The sequence below is a fragment of the Acinonyx jubatus genome, chromosome B4 (genome assembly GCF_027475565.1).
Source record: "Acinonyx jubatus isolate Ajub_Pintada_27869175 chromosome B4, VMU_Ajub_asm_v1.0, whole genome shotgun sequence".
NCBI lineage: Eukaryota > Metazoa > Chordata > Mammalia > Carnivora > Felidae > Acinonyx > Acinonyx jubatus.
The window spans coordinates 86,302,498-86,320,279 of NC_069387.1; the positions used below are offsets into that span (position 1 = coordinate 86,302,498).

The 17,782-nt window shown below is 31.8% G+C and overlaps 1 protein-coding gene across 5 annotated transcripts in view; it reads left to right on the top strand.

Annotated features, from left to right (window-relative positions):
* The window catches only part of USP15 (ubiquitin specific peptidase 15), a 117,582-nt gene that overhangs the window by 39,454 nt on the left and 60,346 nt on the right, over positions 1–17,782 (top strand). For all 5 annotated transcript variants that reach the window (XR_008300300.1, XM_027071360.2, XM_027071361.2 and 2 more), the window contains exons 5-6: positions 5,942–6,087; positions 10,026–10,087. Coding sequence is in view for 4 of the 5 variants with exons in the window: in XM_027071360.2 (XP_026927161.1) it covers positions 5,942–6,087; positions 10,026–10,087 (208 nt within the window). In the remaining variant the exon portion in view is untranslated. The remainder of the gene's footprint in view (positions 1–5,941; positions 6,088–10,025; positions 10,088–17,782) is intronic.

Sequence of the window (17,782 nt, forward strand, 5' to 3'; positions counted from 1 at the left end):
TGGAAAATGACAACTGTTTATTTTCTTTTTTCCTGTTTATTCTTTGGACTTTAAATACAATTAAGTAGCTGCTTAAATAAGGCAGTAGGCTTAGTAGAGTTAGCATTTTTATGATACGTTAATTTTTTTCTTGTTTAACAATGAGTGGATTAGGAAATTATAGTCTCAAGTGTACCCAACTCCCTCTGTATATTTATATATCTACATATCATTATATATTTATATATCTACACATATAAGTGCGTATTAAAATATATGCAATTTTTTATTGTATTTTAAAGTCACATTTTAATTTAAGGTCAGACTATGTTGAATAAGATATTTTTTAAATAAATGATTATGGATTTAATAACAAAATTGTAGTTCATAGAACACAGCTCAAAATAAAAATTATAGAAGGTAGTTATTTTATAATAAAGTTATTGGAAAGCAAGATGAATGGTAATATTGATCTTGTTGGAAAATGTAGACAGACAGTGGAAACATAGCAATTAATGAACAGAACTTCTCAGCCAAAAAAAAAAAAAAAATTGCAAATTTATGTATAGCTTTCTTTGTTGAAACCAGTCATTAAGTATACTTTTGTTAAAAGCAAATAAAAATATTTCTGAATTTCACAAGTATATTTGACTTTCACCACTTACCCATTTCACAGCAGAACATACTTTTAAAACTGTATTTTCCATGAAATAACACCATTCTTCAATACCTAGTGCTTGGTTAATCCTCATGTTTTTACAAATATGATATTATGTATGGATTTTCTGTTTTCCCCCTCTTTATTTACCTAGAACATTTATAAGCTTGTGATGCAATTTAGTAAACTCATTAAGTCATCTTTCTGAAATAAATGCTTAAGGGGTGCCTGTGGCTCAGTTGGTTAAGCATCTGACTTTTGATTTTAGCTCAGGTCATGATCTTACGGTTTGCGAGATTGAGCCTTGCGTCGGGCTCTGTGCTGCAGTGCAGAGTCTGCTTGAGATTCTCTCTCTGCCCCTCCTTTGCTTGCATGTGCATGTGCTCTCTCTCTCTCAAAATCAAACTTTAAAAAAATACAATGAATACTTAAAATAGTAAGAATTCCATATGTAAATGTCATTTTATTATACTAATATGTACAATTAGTTGACTTTTGAACTTCTAGATTTGTGGAACATATTCAGGAAAATAAAACATTTCTTCTGTATATGAAAAACTGAAAGTTATCAAATATAGGGGCACCTGGGTGGCTCAGTCAGTTAAGCGACTAACTTCGGCTCAGGTCATGATCTCACAGTTCATGGGTTCAAGCCCTGCATCGGGCTCTGTGCTGACAGCTCAGAGCCTGGACCCTGCTTTGGATTCTGTGTCTCCCCTCTCTCTCTGCTCCTGCCCACTCACGCTCTGTCTCTCTCTCTCAAAAATAAAAACATTCAAAAAAAATTTTTTAAGTTATCAATATACATAAAATTGCATTAATCATATTAAAATATGCAGAGTAAGACTCTAAAGTCTAATAAGGGTAGTCTATTGAAATTAAATAATGTCTGAAATGTTCAGCTAGTTGGAATATAAATGAGAAGCTACTATACAGATAATGTTTTCTAGTTATTTTAAACTAGAGTTTGGTATTTCCTTTTCTCCTTAGCTTATTTCTGTAGAAAAATTATGTATAAATATGGGACAATCAGAAATCTTACTTTTAGAGAGGCACCTGGGTGGCTCAGTTGATTAAGCATCTGACTTCGGCTCAGGTCATGGTCGTGGTTCATGAGTTGGAGCCCCATATCGGGCCCCTAGGCTGACCGCTCAGAGCCTGGAGCCTGCTTCAGGTTCTTTGTCTTCCTCTCTCTACCCCTTCCCTGCTCAAGCTCTGTCTCTCTCCCTCTCAAAAATAAATAAACATTTTAAAAATTAAAATTAAAAAAATATTTATAAAAGAAATCTTATTTTAGAACATTAGTTCACGGAATAATATTTTTAAGCTCATTATATGAAGATCAGCTGGTTTAATTTCTGATTTCAGTACAAGCAGTGGGGAGTTCTCATATTAAGTACTACATAAGAATTTGTCTTATGGAGTTAAATCATTTATAAAGAATCTGCTTCAAAAAGTTTATGATTTGTATAGATTTTAATCAACATACTAATACTTTAAAATGCTACATACATTGGATATATACCTTAAAATTGTAAGTGACCTGAATTTTTGTACAGCCAAAGTTTCTTACTGTATTAGAGCATGTTTGTCAATACTCTGGGTGGTATAAGTAGTTTGGGAGTGAAAAGAATGGAACAGAAAATATCACAATAGAAAACAACACGTGTATATAGGGCCACGATTTCTTACTGTAGGTCTTAGTTTTTAAAGTTCAGTAATCTGTACTTGAGCAAGTTTGCTCTCTAAGCAAAAGGTTTTACAAAAACTGAAATTTTGTAAAACCTTCACAAAAATTAAAATTAAACTGGGAATTTTAGAGACCTGATAAAATAGTTATCATAGTAGTTAGCAGTTGTGGGACTATGTTTTTGGCACTTTGTAGGAAATTTCTTTTTAAACCTCAGCAATACTTTATCTTCATTGTATAGATGATGAAGTTGGGGCTAAGAAAGGTTAAAAGACTTACTTAGGATCACCCTGGTTCCAAGTGAAAATATTCTAACTGGACACAGTCTCATTTCTTAATTATTGAGTTATATAATCTGTGCAAGGGTTAATTGGGCTGATTTTGTTTTTCTAAAGGAAGTAAGTTTTGAAATGATAAAAAAAAATTTGGATAATAAGAAAGGAAATATGGGATGTATATTTTTCCCTTGTGGTCTCATCTTGATTAAAAATGATCCAAATATATATGTCCATAAAATATAGCTATATGCTATGTAAATAGAATTAAGAAATAGAAGTATTTGTTTTCTGGTTTTGCCAAATCAAAACTCATTTTCAGCCACTACTATTTACACTGACTTATAATAATAATGATAGTAGCCACAGGCAGGATCTAAATAATTTACTTCATTCAGAGCCAAAATGCCTTGCCTTTGAGTATTTTTCTCCTTAAATTGACATATTTGGATATAGAAAATGTTCCAATAAGAAACATAAAGTTTGGTTTTTATTTTTTCTTTACGAATACACTGGAAAAAACAATGTTTGTTATAAAATTTATTGAAAAGTACTTTGTTTCTATAAAATTTATTAATAGAATTGCTTAACTTTATTAAATATTCTTACTAGAAATGTTTGTCACAACAATTTTGTTTTTATTATATGAGGTAATAATTTTTCTACCTCTATGCTTTTTATTAACTGCCTGACACAGTCAGATTCATATGTGGAAAAGTCTACACACCCTCTCAATACCTTGACATTCTCAAGTGACCTTTAATCTGTATCCAATTTGAGGCATTAATTCCCTAGTTATACCCTAGATTGTCGTTATCTGTAGCTGCACCTGGTGAATCTCAATGTGAGCATCCTGCTTTCTAGATACCACTTACTCTGTTCCCATTCTCACTTGACTCTGCTGCATCAGACCTTCAGACCTACCAATCCCTTGGCACTGCTGCTATGATGGTCTCTACTTCTACATTGATAAACCTGATGGTAATATCAGTCTTCCATTTTCTTAACCTGCCAGCAAAAATTAATATACATACTCACTTCTCCATTTACAAATATTTCCTTTTTACATGGCTTCCAGGGCACAAGTTCTCACTGCTTGCATCTTCTCAGAGAATCTGAAAAGATCCTCTTCATATTTCTGATCTCAAAACAGCAGGGTATTACCATGCTTAGTCCTTGGATTTCCCCATTTCTTTGGTGATTTCCTTCTGTGCCCTGACTTCACATACTTTCTGTGTATCAATATCTTTTGAATTTATATCTCCTACCCAAAACTCTCCCTTAATTCCAGTTTTAATCATTCCCTAACTTCACTTCTGCCTGATAGGAATCTCAATATATAACATGTACAAAACTAAAGTCTGTCCCTTCCCCCCAAAAAACCTGCTACCCTGTCATTCTTCCCCATCTGAGTAGTCCCCACTTGTATTCTTCCAGTTGCTCAGGCTCAAAACCTTGGAATCATTCAGATTCTCTTTTGTTTCATGCCCTGCATGTAATCTAAGCAGTGTATCTTCTAAGCAGTTCCTTCAGAATCTGTTCTCATTCTGACCACTTAACATTGCTTCTCCCTTGGTTTTGATTGCTTCAGTAGCCTAGTCTCCTACCCTTGACTCAGATAAAATAGTATATTCTCATAGCTCACAAGATTCTATATAATCCATTTCCACCTTGCTCATTTCACTTCAGCCACACTGCTGCACCACAGTATTCTGAAACATGCCAAATGCATTCTTATCTCAGGGCCTTTGCAGTCCTTTCTTCTGTCTTTAATGTTCTTCCCCTATGTGTGAGTAGATTGCAGAACTCATTGAAGAGGAAATTCCCATATGTGTCTCCATGTATTGTATTATGTATCTGTGTATTAACAGATAAAGGTCTGAAAGAAGAAATAACAAAATGTTAACAGTGGTGTTTGTATTTCCTGAATTTTTGCAATGAGCAAGAATTATTTATGCAATCAGGAAAAAGAGCACTTAGTTTTATAGAAAGACGAAAATGACCTCCCTTCCTCAGCTTCTTCCTCTACCCTCCTTCCTAGGTAATGTTCTGTTTCTTGATATGGATGCTAGTTACGGGGTGTATCCACTTTGGAAATCTATCATTATATACTGATGACTTGTGAATTTTTCTGTTATATATTTATATTTCAATAAAAAGAACAAAAAGGAAAAAGACCAACCCACCAAAATAGAAAGCAGTACTGTTAGTATATTTATTTTGTGTAATTATTTAAATATTCTAGCTAATTTGCACCAAGTTTTGAGATACACTGTAAGATTTCCTGTTTATTTAAAGCCTTGATCAAAATCTCATTTGACTATAAGACTATTAATGAATTTTAGCTAAGTAGAGCATAAACAATATTATTAGACTAAAATTAATGAAGTAGGATAGGTATAGGTTTTTATAGTTCTTCAGAGAACATGTATTAATAGGTTTAGTGTTTTATAAATAATTTCTTCCCAAAGCTAGCCAGGTACTCTAAAATGTAGAAGTATTATATATTTCTTCATATGTCATAAGATATTTTACACTTTTCATGAGTCTAAGGTAGGCAAGTTACTGACCAGAATTCAATAGTTTTAATGCTATTTTCTAATAATCTCTCATGTTTAAAAATTTTAAAGATTCATTTAACTGTATGGCACTGAAATTTAATTACATCTCTACTCTCATATGTGGGGACTCCTGTTGTATAGCAGGTTAAGCTGCTCCAGGTTAAAAATACTTTTTCTACTCACGTAATTGATTTAGAAGTAAGGAAAATATATGGCTTTACTATGAAAACAAGATATTTTTACTAATACAGACATTCCTTCAAGAAGGCACTTTCCTTTGTGTCCATTTATTCTGTTTAATTTTAGTGAACTATTCAAACTGTAAGTTATATTCAATTTAATATAAATTATCCTAAAATTGGTTATGTTACAATTAAAAATAAAATTTTCTATCTGTAGCATCTGTGACTCATACTTCTTCTGAGTCCATCATATCATCAGAAAAATACATTGAATTTATAATGTGTAAAAAGTTAAACTTCATCCTGTATAATATAAATTATACTGGAGTGTTACATGATTAAATTTTTCTACCTTGTGAGATCTTTGTTTTCCCAAGTAATTATCTGTCAGAATTATAATTACCATTTTGTTTGTAAAAAAACACATCGGTCTTATCTTTTTTGTTCTTTATATATGTCCTACATATTTGTTCACCTATTCTTGCTATTATATCAGTATTTTAAATTTAGGATTTTTATGCTGGTGAGCACTTAGCTCTATGTGGTATATTTTAAAATATGTATTATATTTATATATCTTTCCTCCTTAAATCTAGATACAATTGAAAAAGAAATAAGAAAAATCTTCAATATTCCAGATGAAAAGGAGACCAGATTGTGGAACAAATACATGAGTAATACATTTGAACCACTGAATAAACCAGACAGCACCATTCAGGATGCTGGTTTATACCAAGGACAGGTATTGTTTAGCAGTACTGTTTATTTTAAGCATACTATACATGAAGCTTTTTGGAGTCACAAACTTTATGAATATCTTGACAATCTATAGTGGGTTCTACTCTCTCTGGCTTCCTCTTTCTAACTCATCTCTTCCCTGTTCCTGCTGTTCATTGGCAATAGCTTTTGCTTCCCTCCTTGAGCTTGAGAATAACCTACTTTTTAAAAAGAAATGATTTTCCATCGAAAAACAGCTAAAAATACAGGTCAGCAAACTTTCTGTAAAGAATCAAATAGTAAATATTTTTGGCTGAGTAGGCCATATGGTCTCTATCACAACTACAACTTTGCCTTTGTAGTAACAAAGTAGTCATGGACTATATGTAAACAACAAGCTTCATTTACAAAAGCAGTCAGTGAGCTAAGTGAACTGTAGTTTGCCAACCTCTGCTAAGGTATCAACCCCCAATTTGGTCCTTCTTTATGATACAATCCAAAGAAATGAATGTGTTGAAAAATGAAGATGTTTAGACACAGTCAACAAGTCCTACTGCTTCTACCCTCTAAATATTTCTTGAATTAATCTCTCTATTCCATTCTCAGCCCTATCAGTAGTGTCTTAACAGATACCTCTGCATCCAATCTTTTGCATATCCACTCTCAGTCTTTCATATTTCTGTTAGAATACTCTTTCTGAAATGTAAAACCTCAGTGTTTCCCTTTTATAAACCTTTCCTGGTTCCTTAACAATTAAAGTCCAGGCAACTTAACACGGCATGCAAGTCAAGGTTTGACCTTTTTGCTAGTCTTCCAGCATCTTACATTATCCTTGCCTTGTGATTTGTACTCTGACAAGTACCAAACCGAACTGCTTGTAGTTCTCTAAGCATACTATCCTATTCCAAACTCCTGTGTTTTCATTTGTGTTATTCCATCTGCCTGTTATACCCTTCTTCCCAATGCCTGCATCCATCCAGCAAAAAGTCCTTTTAAACATCAAAATAGTCAAATTAACCATTCCATTTTGTCATGTAGTCTAACCAGATCAGATCTTTCATCCTTCAGATTCCAATTCAAATGTCACGTCATCTCTTCAGCCTTTCCTGGTCTATTTTTCTCAGTATCTATTTCAGGTGTAGGAGTTTTCTACTTTGGAGAAAAAATTATTCCCTTAACTTTATAATGATTTATGTATAGGTCTTTTGTGTCATTCGTTATGTACTTTATTTATATGTTGAGCTTCCCAGCTAGACTATGAGTTCCTTGTTTTAGTTGGACTTTGTGTCTATTTATTTTTGTTTTTATTTTTAGTACCTAACACAGAGCCTGGTGCTCTGATATATGGAGGGTTTTATTTTGTTCTGTTTTATTAAAAATAACTATTGACATTGGTATTTTGATCCAAGTTAAAAAATTCAGAACAGAAGAAATTAATTTTTAGTAAAAGTCTACTGTATGTCATGTATTGGGCTATAAAAACATTAATTTTCAGACTTATTTTAGCTATAGTCTTAAGGGAAATCTTACAGAAACTAACATGTGTTGTAATTAAAAGCAGAGTTAACCTGACTGAAGGTGGTATAAGGAATTTGGAACTCTGTTGGTTAGTCAGCACTCCCCTCCTTGGCCAATTTCCTCTTTGACTCCTGAGTTACCATCCATAAGTCTTGAACTCCAAGAGTTCAATTTGAAACACATGGAATCATTTCTTTAAATGTTTTCCAGGATCGAGCCCATGTAATGGCTGTGATCCATCCATCATGTACACTAGAAAACTGAGACTTAGACAATTTAAATAATTTGATGTTCCTGATAGGAATGCACTTATCAGCTTGCAGCTGACGATAAATTATTTTAACAAGTTTAAATATCCTTAAGAACATTTGATCTTTTGAAATAATGATGTTTCAAACAACATGCTTTAAATTTTCCAGATTTTGTAAACAGTTATTTTCTGACTGATGATAAGTGAACTCACATTGTCCTGGACTTTTTAAAATTTTTACCGAAATTGAAAGTAAACTGAAACATCAGAAAGTGAAACAAAGATACATAATTGAAGAGTTTGCCTCCCAAAATGGGCGATTCTTATCTCTCTCTCTTAAAAGAGTGTGTGCGTGTGTGTGCACGTGTGCATGCACACATTCAGCTTAATTCAATTTTGAAATGTTTCTGAAATAGTTTTCTTCTTGAAAGTTTTAACCATGAGCAAAACTTTATTCAGAAAATAATATATTTGAATAAAGGAGTGAGCATTAACATTTCTGATGGCCTTCAAAATTAATATCTGGTTGTAAAACATGAAATTTTAACTACACACACTATTAGAAATTAAAATATTATGGTTCACCTTTAAATATTTGTTTGATTCTTCAGTTGTAGGGCCTTCCATTGGAAAGCAAACCATAAACAATGATAACTAAATGCATAATTTTGGAATTTTTATAACTGAAGTCTTTCATTTTATAACTAATTTAAGTCTTCCAAATGACTGAAGGTTACATATATATGTGTGTGTGTGCATATGTGTATGTGTATATATATATATGTGTGTGTGTGTGTATATATATATATATAAAACAAAACATACATATATTCAAATTTGTAATGCCAAGACATGTTTTCTCTCTATGTGTAGTTCATATATAGATGTCTGTAGAGTTATAAGTTGCAGTAAAGAAAAACTTCAGGAGTTAAAAATTACTAAATTCAGTTTTATAAATCTATGAAAATATATGAATATATGATTATATCGGAATGATATCAGAAAATTGAGGAGAGTGATAAATTGTATATGATAGGAAGGGAGAAAAGTATGATCAGGGAGAGATCAGGATAGTAGGTAGAGTGCTCTTATTCTTTATATACTACACATGTACTTCATACACGTTCCTTGAATGTAGGAAGTATTAACACTTAAAGATAACTTTTATATTTTAATTAGAATACTCTCAACAACCTGGTTCCATTAATTTTTTTTTATTGATGCTTTAATGTTTGTTGTATGTGCTCTGAAACAGACTTACATTTTATATTATTAGGATCCAAATGCCAGCTTACAAATGGCCTGAAACATACAGTCCACAAAAGTATTTTACTGAGAGTATGTAGAGTAGGTTACAAAATTGCAATTTCAAGAAAAAGAGTTGAAGGTGATTATGTAGGATGCATTCACAATTTGTAATGCTTGAGTTTACTTGAAGACATGTTTTCTATGTTATAGTTCTCCCATGGAAATTTGGTTATTAACGTATTGATATATCACATATTTCTTTTGCTAATTTAGTTATTTTTGCTTAGTTTTTCTTCTTTGCACAGATTCACCCATAGCAAAAACTGGAAGAAAGGCTTTTTAGACTGGCAGATAAGGGGGAGGATTCTGACATGTTTTAGAATAAAGCATAGTTCGCTTGCCCTGTACTTTACATTTATTAGAATTGATTTCTGTCTGCCTTTACCATGCTGCAATAAAGAACTTGAGTCTGAATCTCACAAATGTGACTCTATCATTTATACATTAAAAGATTCTATAATTTACATAGTGATAACGTAAATAAAGACAAATTTTAAAGCCCCAAATAAATTACGTGTGATCTGTAATTTGGAATTATCTGTGGGGCTATTTTCCAGGATTTGCGTAATGATAGCTAAGTTTATATATCAGTATGTTTAACAACTTTGACCTTTTATTGAGCATCTGGGTTTTTTTGCATGGTACTTACTATGTCACAACCTATAAATAGAAAAGAAATAGAAAATATACTCCCTAAACTCAAGGAATTTATATTCTATTTATATTGCCCAGCTTTGGAATCAAAATTCAAATACCTCTTCACCTTGTCTACTATGTCCTTTAATCCCAGAGTTACTTTAGTTTCTTAGTGTATTCACCTAATCTTCTAAAGCTATCTTAACTTCAGAGTTAAGGAAAAACACTCTTTTATTGTGTCATATTTACAGGTGTTAGTGATAGAACAGAAAAATGAAGATGGAACATGGCCCAGGGGTCCTTCTGCTCCTAAGTAAGTGCTCCCACTTTTTATGGCTGATTGCATGATCTTAAAGCCTTTGATTTCAGATAACAAAATCCAGAATGATAGAAGATACCTAATTGTACATTGCAAGTATATATTCCTACTTTATATTTAAATATTTTATTCCCATTATAGATGTTTTCTAAGTTTGCATTTAAATTAATATGCTATAATTAAAAAGCCTTCCAATTCGGATCTCTTTTAGAATAAGGTACAATATACATATGTTATAAATATTGTTAAATTGTCTAATACATCAAATCACTATTAAACATTTTGTTTACTATTTTTCAAGCTTTTTGTGATTTCTTTTAAAAGTATGTTAAAGAACACTATCAAAATGAGTCTGACATAAAGTTAATATTTTTATTTATTTAAATGTTTTAGAATATAAAAGCACAAGTAGAGATAGAGGAGTATAAGAATTGCTTTTGATGGTCAATGAAGGAAGGATGAAAGAATTAGAAATCGTTTTAACATTTGTTTGAACATGGTAAGAACCCTTAATTTGAGATCTACCCTCTTAACAAATTTTTTAAGTGCACAGTACAGTATTGTTAACTGTAGGCACATTGTTGTGTAGTAAATCTCTAGAATTTCTTAATCTTGTATAACTGAAACTTTATTTCTATTGCACAGTAATTTCCCATTTCTCCCTTCCCCCCAGCCCCTGGCAACCATCCTTGTACTCTCTGTTTCTATGAGTATTTGACCAAGTTTAGATACCGCATGTAAGTGGAATCATGCAGTTTTTGTCTTTCTGGGATTGGCTTATTTTACTTAACAGAATGTCCCCCAGGTTCATCCAAGTTATCATATATGGCAGGATTTCCTTACTTAACACAGTCTTACTTCCTTAAAAAAGTCTGGATAATATTTCATTGCAGTATATGCCACATTTTCTTTATCCATTCATCCATCTATAGACATTCAGGTTGTTTTCCTATCTTAGGAATTGTACTGCAGTGAACAGGGGAATGGAGATATCTCTTTGAGATGATTTCGTTTCTTTTGGATATATACCCAGAAGTGAGATTTCTGGATCAGATTGTACTTCTATTTTTAATTTTTTGAGGAACCTTTGTACTGTTTTCCATTGCAGCTGTATCATTATACGTTTCTACCAACACTATACTAGTGTTTCAATTTCTGTACATCCTGTGAGCACTTGTTATCATTTGTTCTTTTGATAGTAACCATCCTAATAGGTATGAGGTAATATCTCATTGTGGTTTTGATTTGCATTTCCCCAACAATTACTGATGTTGCACATCTGTACTTATTGACTATTTGTATGCCTTCTTTTTGAGAAATGTTTATGCAAGTCCTAGGCCCACTTTTTAATCTGGTTATTTGTTTTTTTGCCATGGAATTGTAGGAATTCCTTGTATATCTTGGATATTATCCCCTTATCAAATATGTGGCTTAAAGATTTAAAAATAAGATGTGAATCTATAAAACTCCTAGAAGATACCTTAGGGAGAAAGCGTCATGACATCTGTCCAGGCAGTGATTTCTTGAATATGACACCAAAGCATAAGCAACAAACACAATAGAGAAATGGGACTACATCAAACTAAAAAGTTTATGCACAGTAAGGGAAACAATAAACAGAGTGAAAACACAACAAACCGATTGGGAGAAAATATTTGTAAAGGTTTTAGAATGATCAGTTTTATACTACATTATCGAAAACACTTAGTGCCAGTTGTATTTCAATTTTAGACTTTTCAAACCTTTGAGAAATAATATGGTGCCTATTATTTTAGTATATCTGTAGAATCCAAGGGGACTCTCTTAACCAAATACATTAATCTTAGCAAATATTCACACTAAGTAGGATAAAGGACTATAAATAGTTTAATATCAGTTTAGGTTAGGTTTCCCTCAAGTGAATTGTGAAATATTTTAAACATTTTCAGAGCTTTTGAAATTTCAGAATTTTCATAAGGGATTATAAACTTATAGTTTGAAATACTTAAAATAATGATTCTTAAATAAATTAAAAGTAATTTATTAAACGTTAACCTCGCAAATAAAAGAGAAAAATGATCTGGTACTTAATTTTTATCTTTAAAACTAAAATGCATCTTTAATGAGTGGCTCTCTGTCCTTTTTATCTTGTGAAGTTTTTTTATTTAACTTTTTTATGAGACCACTTAAGTATATTAATTAGATTTTATTATTACTCCCACTTAGTAGGGTGTAATATAAGGGTAGAACTTAGAATAAGAAGATATTGAAAGCACATGGTAGATAATTGTAAATTTCTTGATTGATGAAGCTTAGAAGTTAGAAATGTTTTCTTTGCGAATATTTACTTTTAGTCTTTAGATCAAGATAAATGTTCTTTTTTCTAGCTTATTGTTAGATTGTTATGTATTTGTTAACAGCTTTAAATAATTTTTGAAATTTCAAAGTTGCTTGTGCCTTAAGAAATACCATGAGTTCTAAGGATTTAGAGATCTGTTCTACTTAAAATTATTGATTTTCACTTGAAAGATAAAACTATATATTTTCTTTTCTTCCCTATTTGCTAGCACACGATACCATTTTTATTAAACAGCTGCAGTCCTTCTATAAGAGAAAACACAATTTCTCGTATATAATATCTAACAACATAGACATAAAAAGTGTTGGTGAATGAAAGTACTATACTAGAAATGTGCTTAGTTAAGAGTTCCATTCTTCACTGAATTACCCAGTATTTTAATACAGAACCCAAATGTTAAAGCATGAAAACATTGCACGTATATATATAGTATATATACATGAGATATATATATATATATACACATATATACATAATATATATATATTAGTGTCTATTATTGTATATTATATAGTATCCATTATATACTATAGCCTATGATCTAGTATCCATTTACTATAAAATATGCCTTATACCATATAACAGAATGTCCTAAATTGCCCAATGATAGTTCATTAGAATGCAAAAAAAAAAAAAAATGTGTTTTTTGAAATTAGCATCAGTGTATGAAAAGACTCTCAGAAAACTAAGAATAAAAGGAAATTCTCCTAACTTAATAAAGTCTGTATACCCAAAGTCTGTAGCAAAAATTATATTGAGAAATTTTGAACACAAACCAAGTAAGATTGAAAGTGAAAGAAAAAATTCACTATTTGCATATGATACAGTCATCTATGTAAAACCCAAAACCCATCAGCAGACTGTTAGAACTGAGAAAATTCAGCAAGATTCTTTAAGATTAATTTGTCAAAATTAATGTGTTTTTTATACCCAGAGGTCAGCAATCTTTTTAATAAAGAACTAGATATTTTAGCTTGTGAGCCATATGGTCTCTGACTTAACTATAACTCTGCCAGTAGAGCTTGAAAGCAGCCATAGACATTATGTCAACAAACGGTTATGGCTGTATTCCAGTAAAACTTTATTTACAGAAAAATGTGGCAAACTGGAATTAGCTTGTGAGCCATAGGTTCCTGACCCCTGCAAATATCATTAGTATATACTCCATAAGTAACCCAATCAGAAAATAGTATAACAAAAATTAACCTAATTAGGAATGCATAAAACCTTCATGGTAAATAACCTATTAGAAGACAAAGGATTATCATGTACTATGTGTTTTAATCTGATGATGCCTGTTTCTTGAAATCTATCCTGTCACTGACTCCTGTTAAAAATTCTATCCTGAGTTTTGTTTTGTTTTGTTTTGTTTTTTGAGAAACTTCACAAACTCATTCTAAAATTAACATATCCCAGTAAAGGTCCAGGATTAGCTAAGTCACTTTTGACAAAGAAGAGGAAGGAATCTCTGAGCCTACTACATAGTGAGAATTACTACAAAGCCATAATGCTAACAAAAAGATGCTAACAAAAGAAAGGCAAATACAGTGGAATAAATTAATGAGCTCAAAAAAAACGCTCATGTAAATATGAGAACTTGGTGAGTGGCATCACTAGTCAATGAGAAACAGGTTGCTTAAAGCAGGTAGATGCTTAGCTTTTATTAGGAAAACTAGCTGTTTGGAGAAAAACAGGATCACCAGCTTACACATTATTTATAAAGACCGACTCCAGAAGGAATACTCAAATATGAAATGTAAAACTTTAAAGCTAAGAAGAAATTTCAGGAAATATCTATATTTTAAGAATCAGAGAACATAATGTGAAAATTAGTGGGTTTGATTACATCAAAATTAAGTATTTCTGTTAAAGGAACCATAAATGAAGTAAAAAGTCAAGTGTCAGTTTTTTTAATATCTAAAACCTACATGAGAATAATACCTTAATGTACAAAGAACTTTTATAAATTAACAGAAACAAAGCAAAAATCTTTTAAAAAATAACTGAAAGATATGAGTAGTTTAAAGAAGGGGAAGCTCCATTGCTGACAGACAGATGAAGAGATACACAAACTCACTTGTAATCAGAAAGCTTGACGCACGAGGTACAACCCAACAGCCACCAAAATGACAAAAATGTAAAAGATAGCTAATACAGAGTTTTGAAGTGTTGTAGGAGAAGCGTTATGAACCAGTGGTGGGAGTGTTCACTAGAACTGCCATTCTATAAACCAGTCGGTGTCACCGAAATCAGGAATTGTTTAATCCCTCTGACCCAGCGCTCAGGGGAATTTTTATGCAGGTCCCTGAAGATACAAGCTTTGTAGCTGCGTTGTTGCTGGTAGTGGGGATTTGGAGGCAGCCTAGCTAAAACGAGTGATGGTATGCTGTGGAATACGAGAGCGGCAGGTAGAAGTACACAATGACAAGATCTTTAAAACTGGGTAAGGTTTAAAATAAATATACAGTTGAGAGAAAAGAAAAAACAAAATGAGATTTTAATTAAGTACCATTTACATAAATTTAAAACAAAGCAGAACATATTACATAAAATTATAATATTTAAGAGCATAGAGAAAGCACCTAGTATAGAGGAAAATAGGAGTACAGATTAGGAAGAAAAAGATGAAGGAATTACCACTTCTTTTATATGTATAAGTAAAGTAAGGATGCACATTGTTTTTTCTGGGCAAATGCCAGCTTTAAAAAGTGGAATTCTTTGTGTTCATTGAAGTCACATTATAAGCACATATAACTTAAACATATTCAGCTCCAGCAGAGAGCCTATAATCTTAGGCCCTCAAGAGAAATTTCAGCATATTAATGTGTAGAACATTCTATTGCCATTATATCTGGCAGGAGACAACTCCTAGTCCTCAAGATGGTGTGAAGATGCTAGTTCTAATAAACATCACTAACCTGGATTTTTCTGGTGCTCATATTGCTTACCACATAACCGGTTCCTACATAGAGCATCAAAAGTCGAGGGGGAAACATTAAAGTTGTAATAGGGTGATAGAAGGAAGAATCATCTGTTAAATTTGTTAAAATATGGTTTCCCATCCCCAGAATTTCTGATTTGGTAGAGCTGGGTGGAGCTCCTGAATTTAACATTTCTAATTAGCTCACAGGTGATTCTAATGCTGTTTGTCTAAGGATCACACTTTGAGATATTCTGTAGGTAATGTTTCTTAATATTTACTCTGTGGGACACCATAGGTGGCAGCTTCCAAGGTCTTCACCCCAGATAAGCAGAAGATAAATCTTTATGGTGGACCCAGGAATCTTCATTTTAGGTGCTGCTTATGAACAAGAAAATACCATTATAGTAGGCATATGTTTGTTGAGAGAAAGCATGTTAGTATCTAATTGTCTGACTTTACTACACCACTGAAAACAGGAACTAAAGTGCTCTGAATGTCCTAAAATTGTCCTGAGCCCATTTTTATCATAATTGAGCCTGTATATCCTCAGCTGAAGCTAAATTTTTATGCTACTTGATTGAGAAGAAATGCTAAATATTAAGAAATGTTAAGGGTAAAATATAATTTTGTTTAAAATATGTAGTCCTGCATATACCCTAAAATAACCCAAAATCCGTGTTAGAAATCTAAACCTACCTAAAAAATACTCAAGAGTTTTCCATCTGGATTTTTCTGCTAGATACCAGCATGTGATTTGAAATTTTCAACTTCATATTTATGTTATTTTTTAAAAACTAAGTGCTTAGTTTTTTCAGAACTTGCACTTCTCATCTAGATTTGCTGATTTCTTACAACCTCTAAAAACACAATCTTTTCTAATAATATCTTAGAGAGATTTTAACCCACAGTTTTCTGTTCTGTTAAATTTGACCATTTATTTTCTAAAGATGTTGGCATCAGGTACATAGTGTAATTATTCAGGTGGAGATATATAGTTAGTTAAATCTTGTATTTCTAAAAAATTATTTTACAGTAGATAAATTGTAAAAGTATAGAAGTTCCTAAAAAGAAGAGAAACCTGACCAACAGATGATCCCTTACTTTCCAGTTTGTTTAAACATAATACTTTTTTCCTTAGCTATAGCTTCTGAAGTACAACTTTATTAAATTTTGAATTCATTCAAAAATTATGCACATTTTTTCTCTATGGTTTTATTTAGGTATAGGTATTTCAAAGAATGGTTTTGAGATTATTAATATTATAGAAATGAAAAGATCCAAATTTTACGGTTTTACTGAAATAAAATTCTTGTGAGAGCAGCCCAAGAAACTGATTTAATTCAGGTATTTTCAGTAATTGCTCACAAATATTGATAAAAGGCATGTTGATTAAGTATCGGGTGAATAAAAGTTGTGTTATTGATGATTGTGAAAGGCAGTTTTCATGGGCTAAGAAAACATCCAGAGAAAGAATCCAAAATCAACTAGATAATGCATGAAAGGCCAAAAATACTCAAATGGAAAACTAAGTTAGTTCTCACTCATACATTGTCTTTTGGCCATCTGTGTTGTTCTAATTAACAAATACCAAATTGGTGACCAAAACGCTAAGTATAAACTTAATCTGGTGCCATATTAGTTTTTTTTTTTTTTTACAGCACTCTGTCCCTGAGTGCTCTGCTTGGCGAGAGGGAGCATTTTATAAATAAAACTATTGCATACTACTTTTTGCCCAAGATAAATAATAAAAACACCTAGGTGACTCTGCAGTATTGTTTTTGCTTTTGTACACTATCGTTTTCAAATCTGTATTCGCTTAAATACATTCAAAAAATGCATAATTCTTTAGAACTTTTTAGAGAGTGATTAAGCCCAATTTGCTTAATAATAGAACATTAACTGTATAAATGGATTCAGAAATGGTGCATAGACCTATTTGATTGAAAATTATTAAAATAAATATTAGGAAACTCCTACCACGTAAAGTATTGGTTTCATTTTAACAAATTGTACTGAGACTTTTTAAGTATTTGTACATGATAGGTTCTGCTTATTTGAAACAGATTTGGTTATTACAGTTCTGTTTGGGTACTAAACAAGCTATAGTTATTAGCATTCACAGAAAATGCACCCTCAAAGTTTCTATGAAAGTATACAAACTTGTTACCAATCTTAACCTTGTTCAAACACAAAGTAGGGGGTTGAATGATTTGAGTTTGTGGGAGTTGAGAGAATGGCTCATAAGCCAGCTTTCAATTCCTTGTCCATTCATTTATATTCACATATTTTAAATTAATAATGTGTCTTCTATTTAAAATGTAAGCTCTGAGCCATAAATCTAGGGTAGTATTCCAAAATCTGCAGTTTGTTGTCATTTTTTAAGATGTTTTGAATTTTTGTAAGTTTTCTTACATGCTTTATATCATTT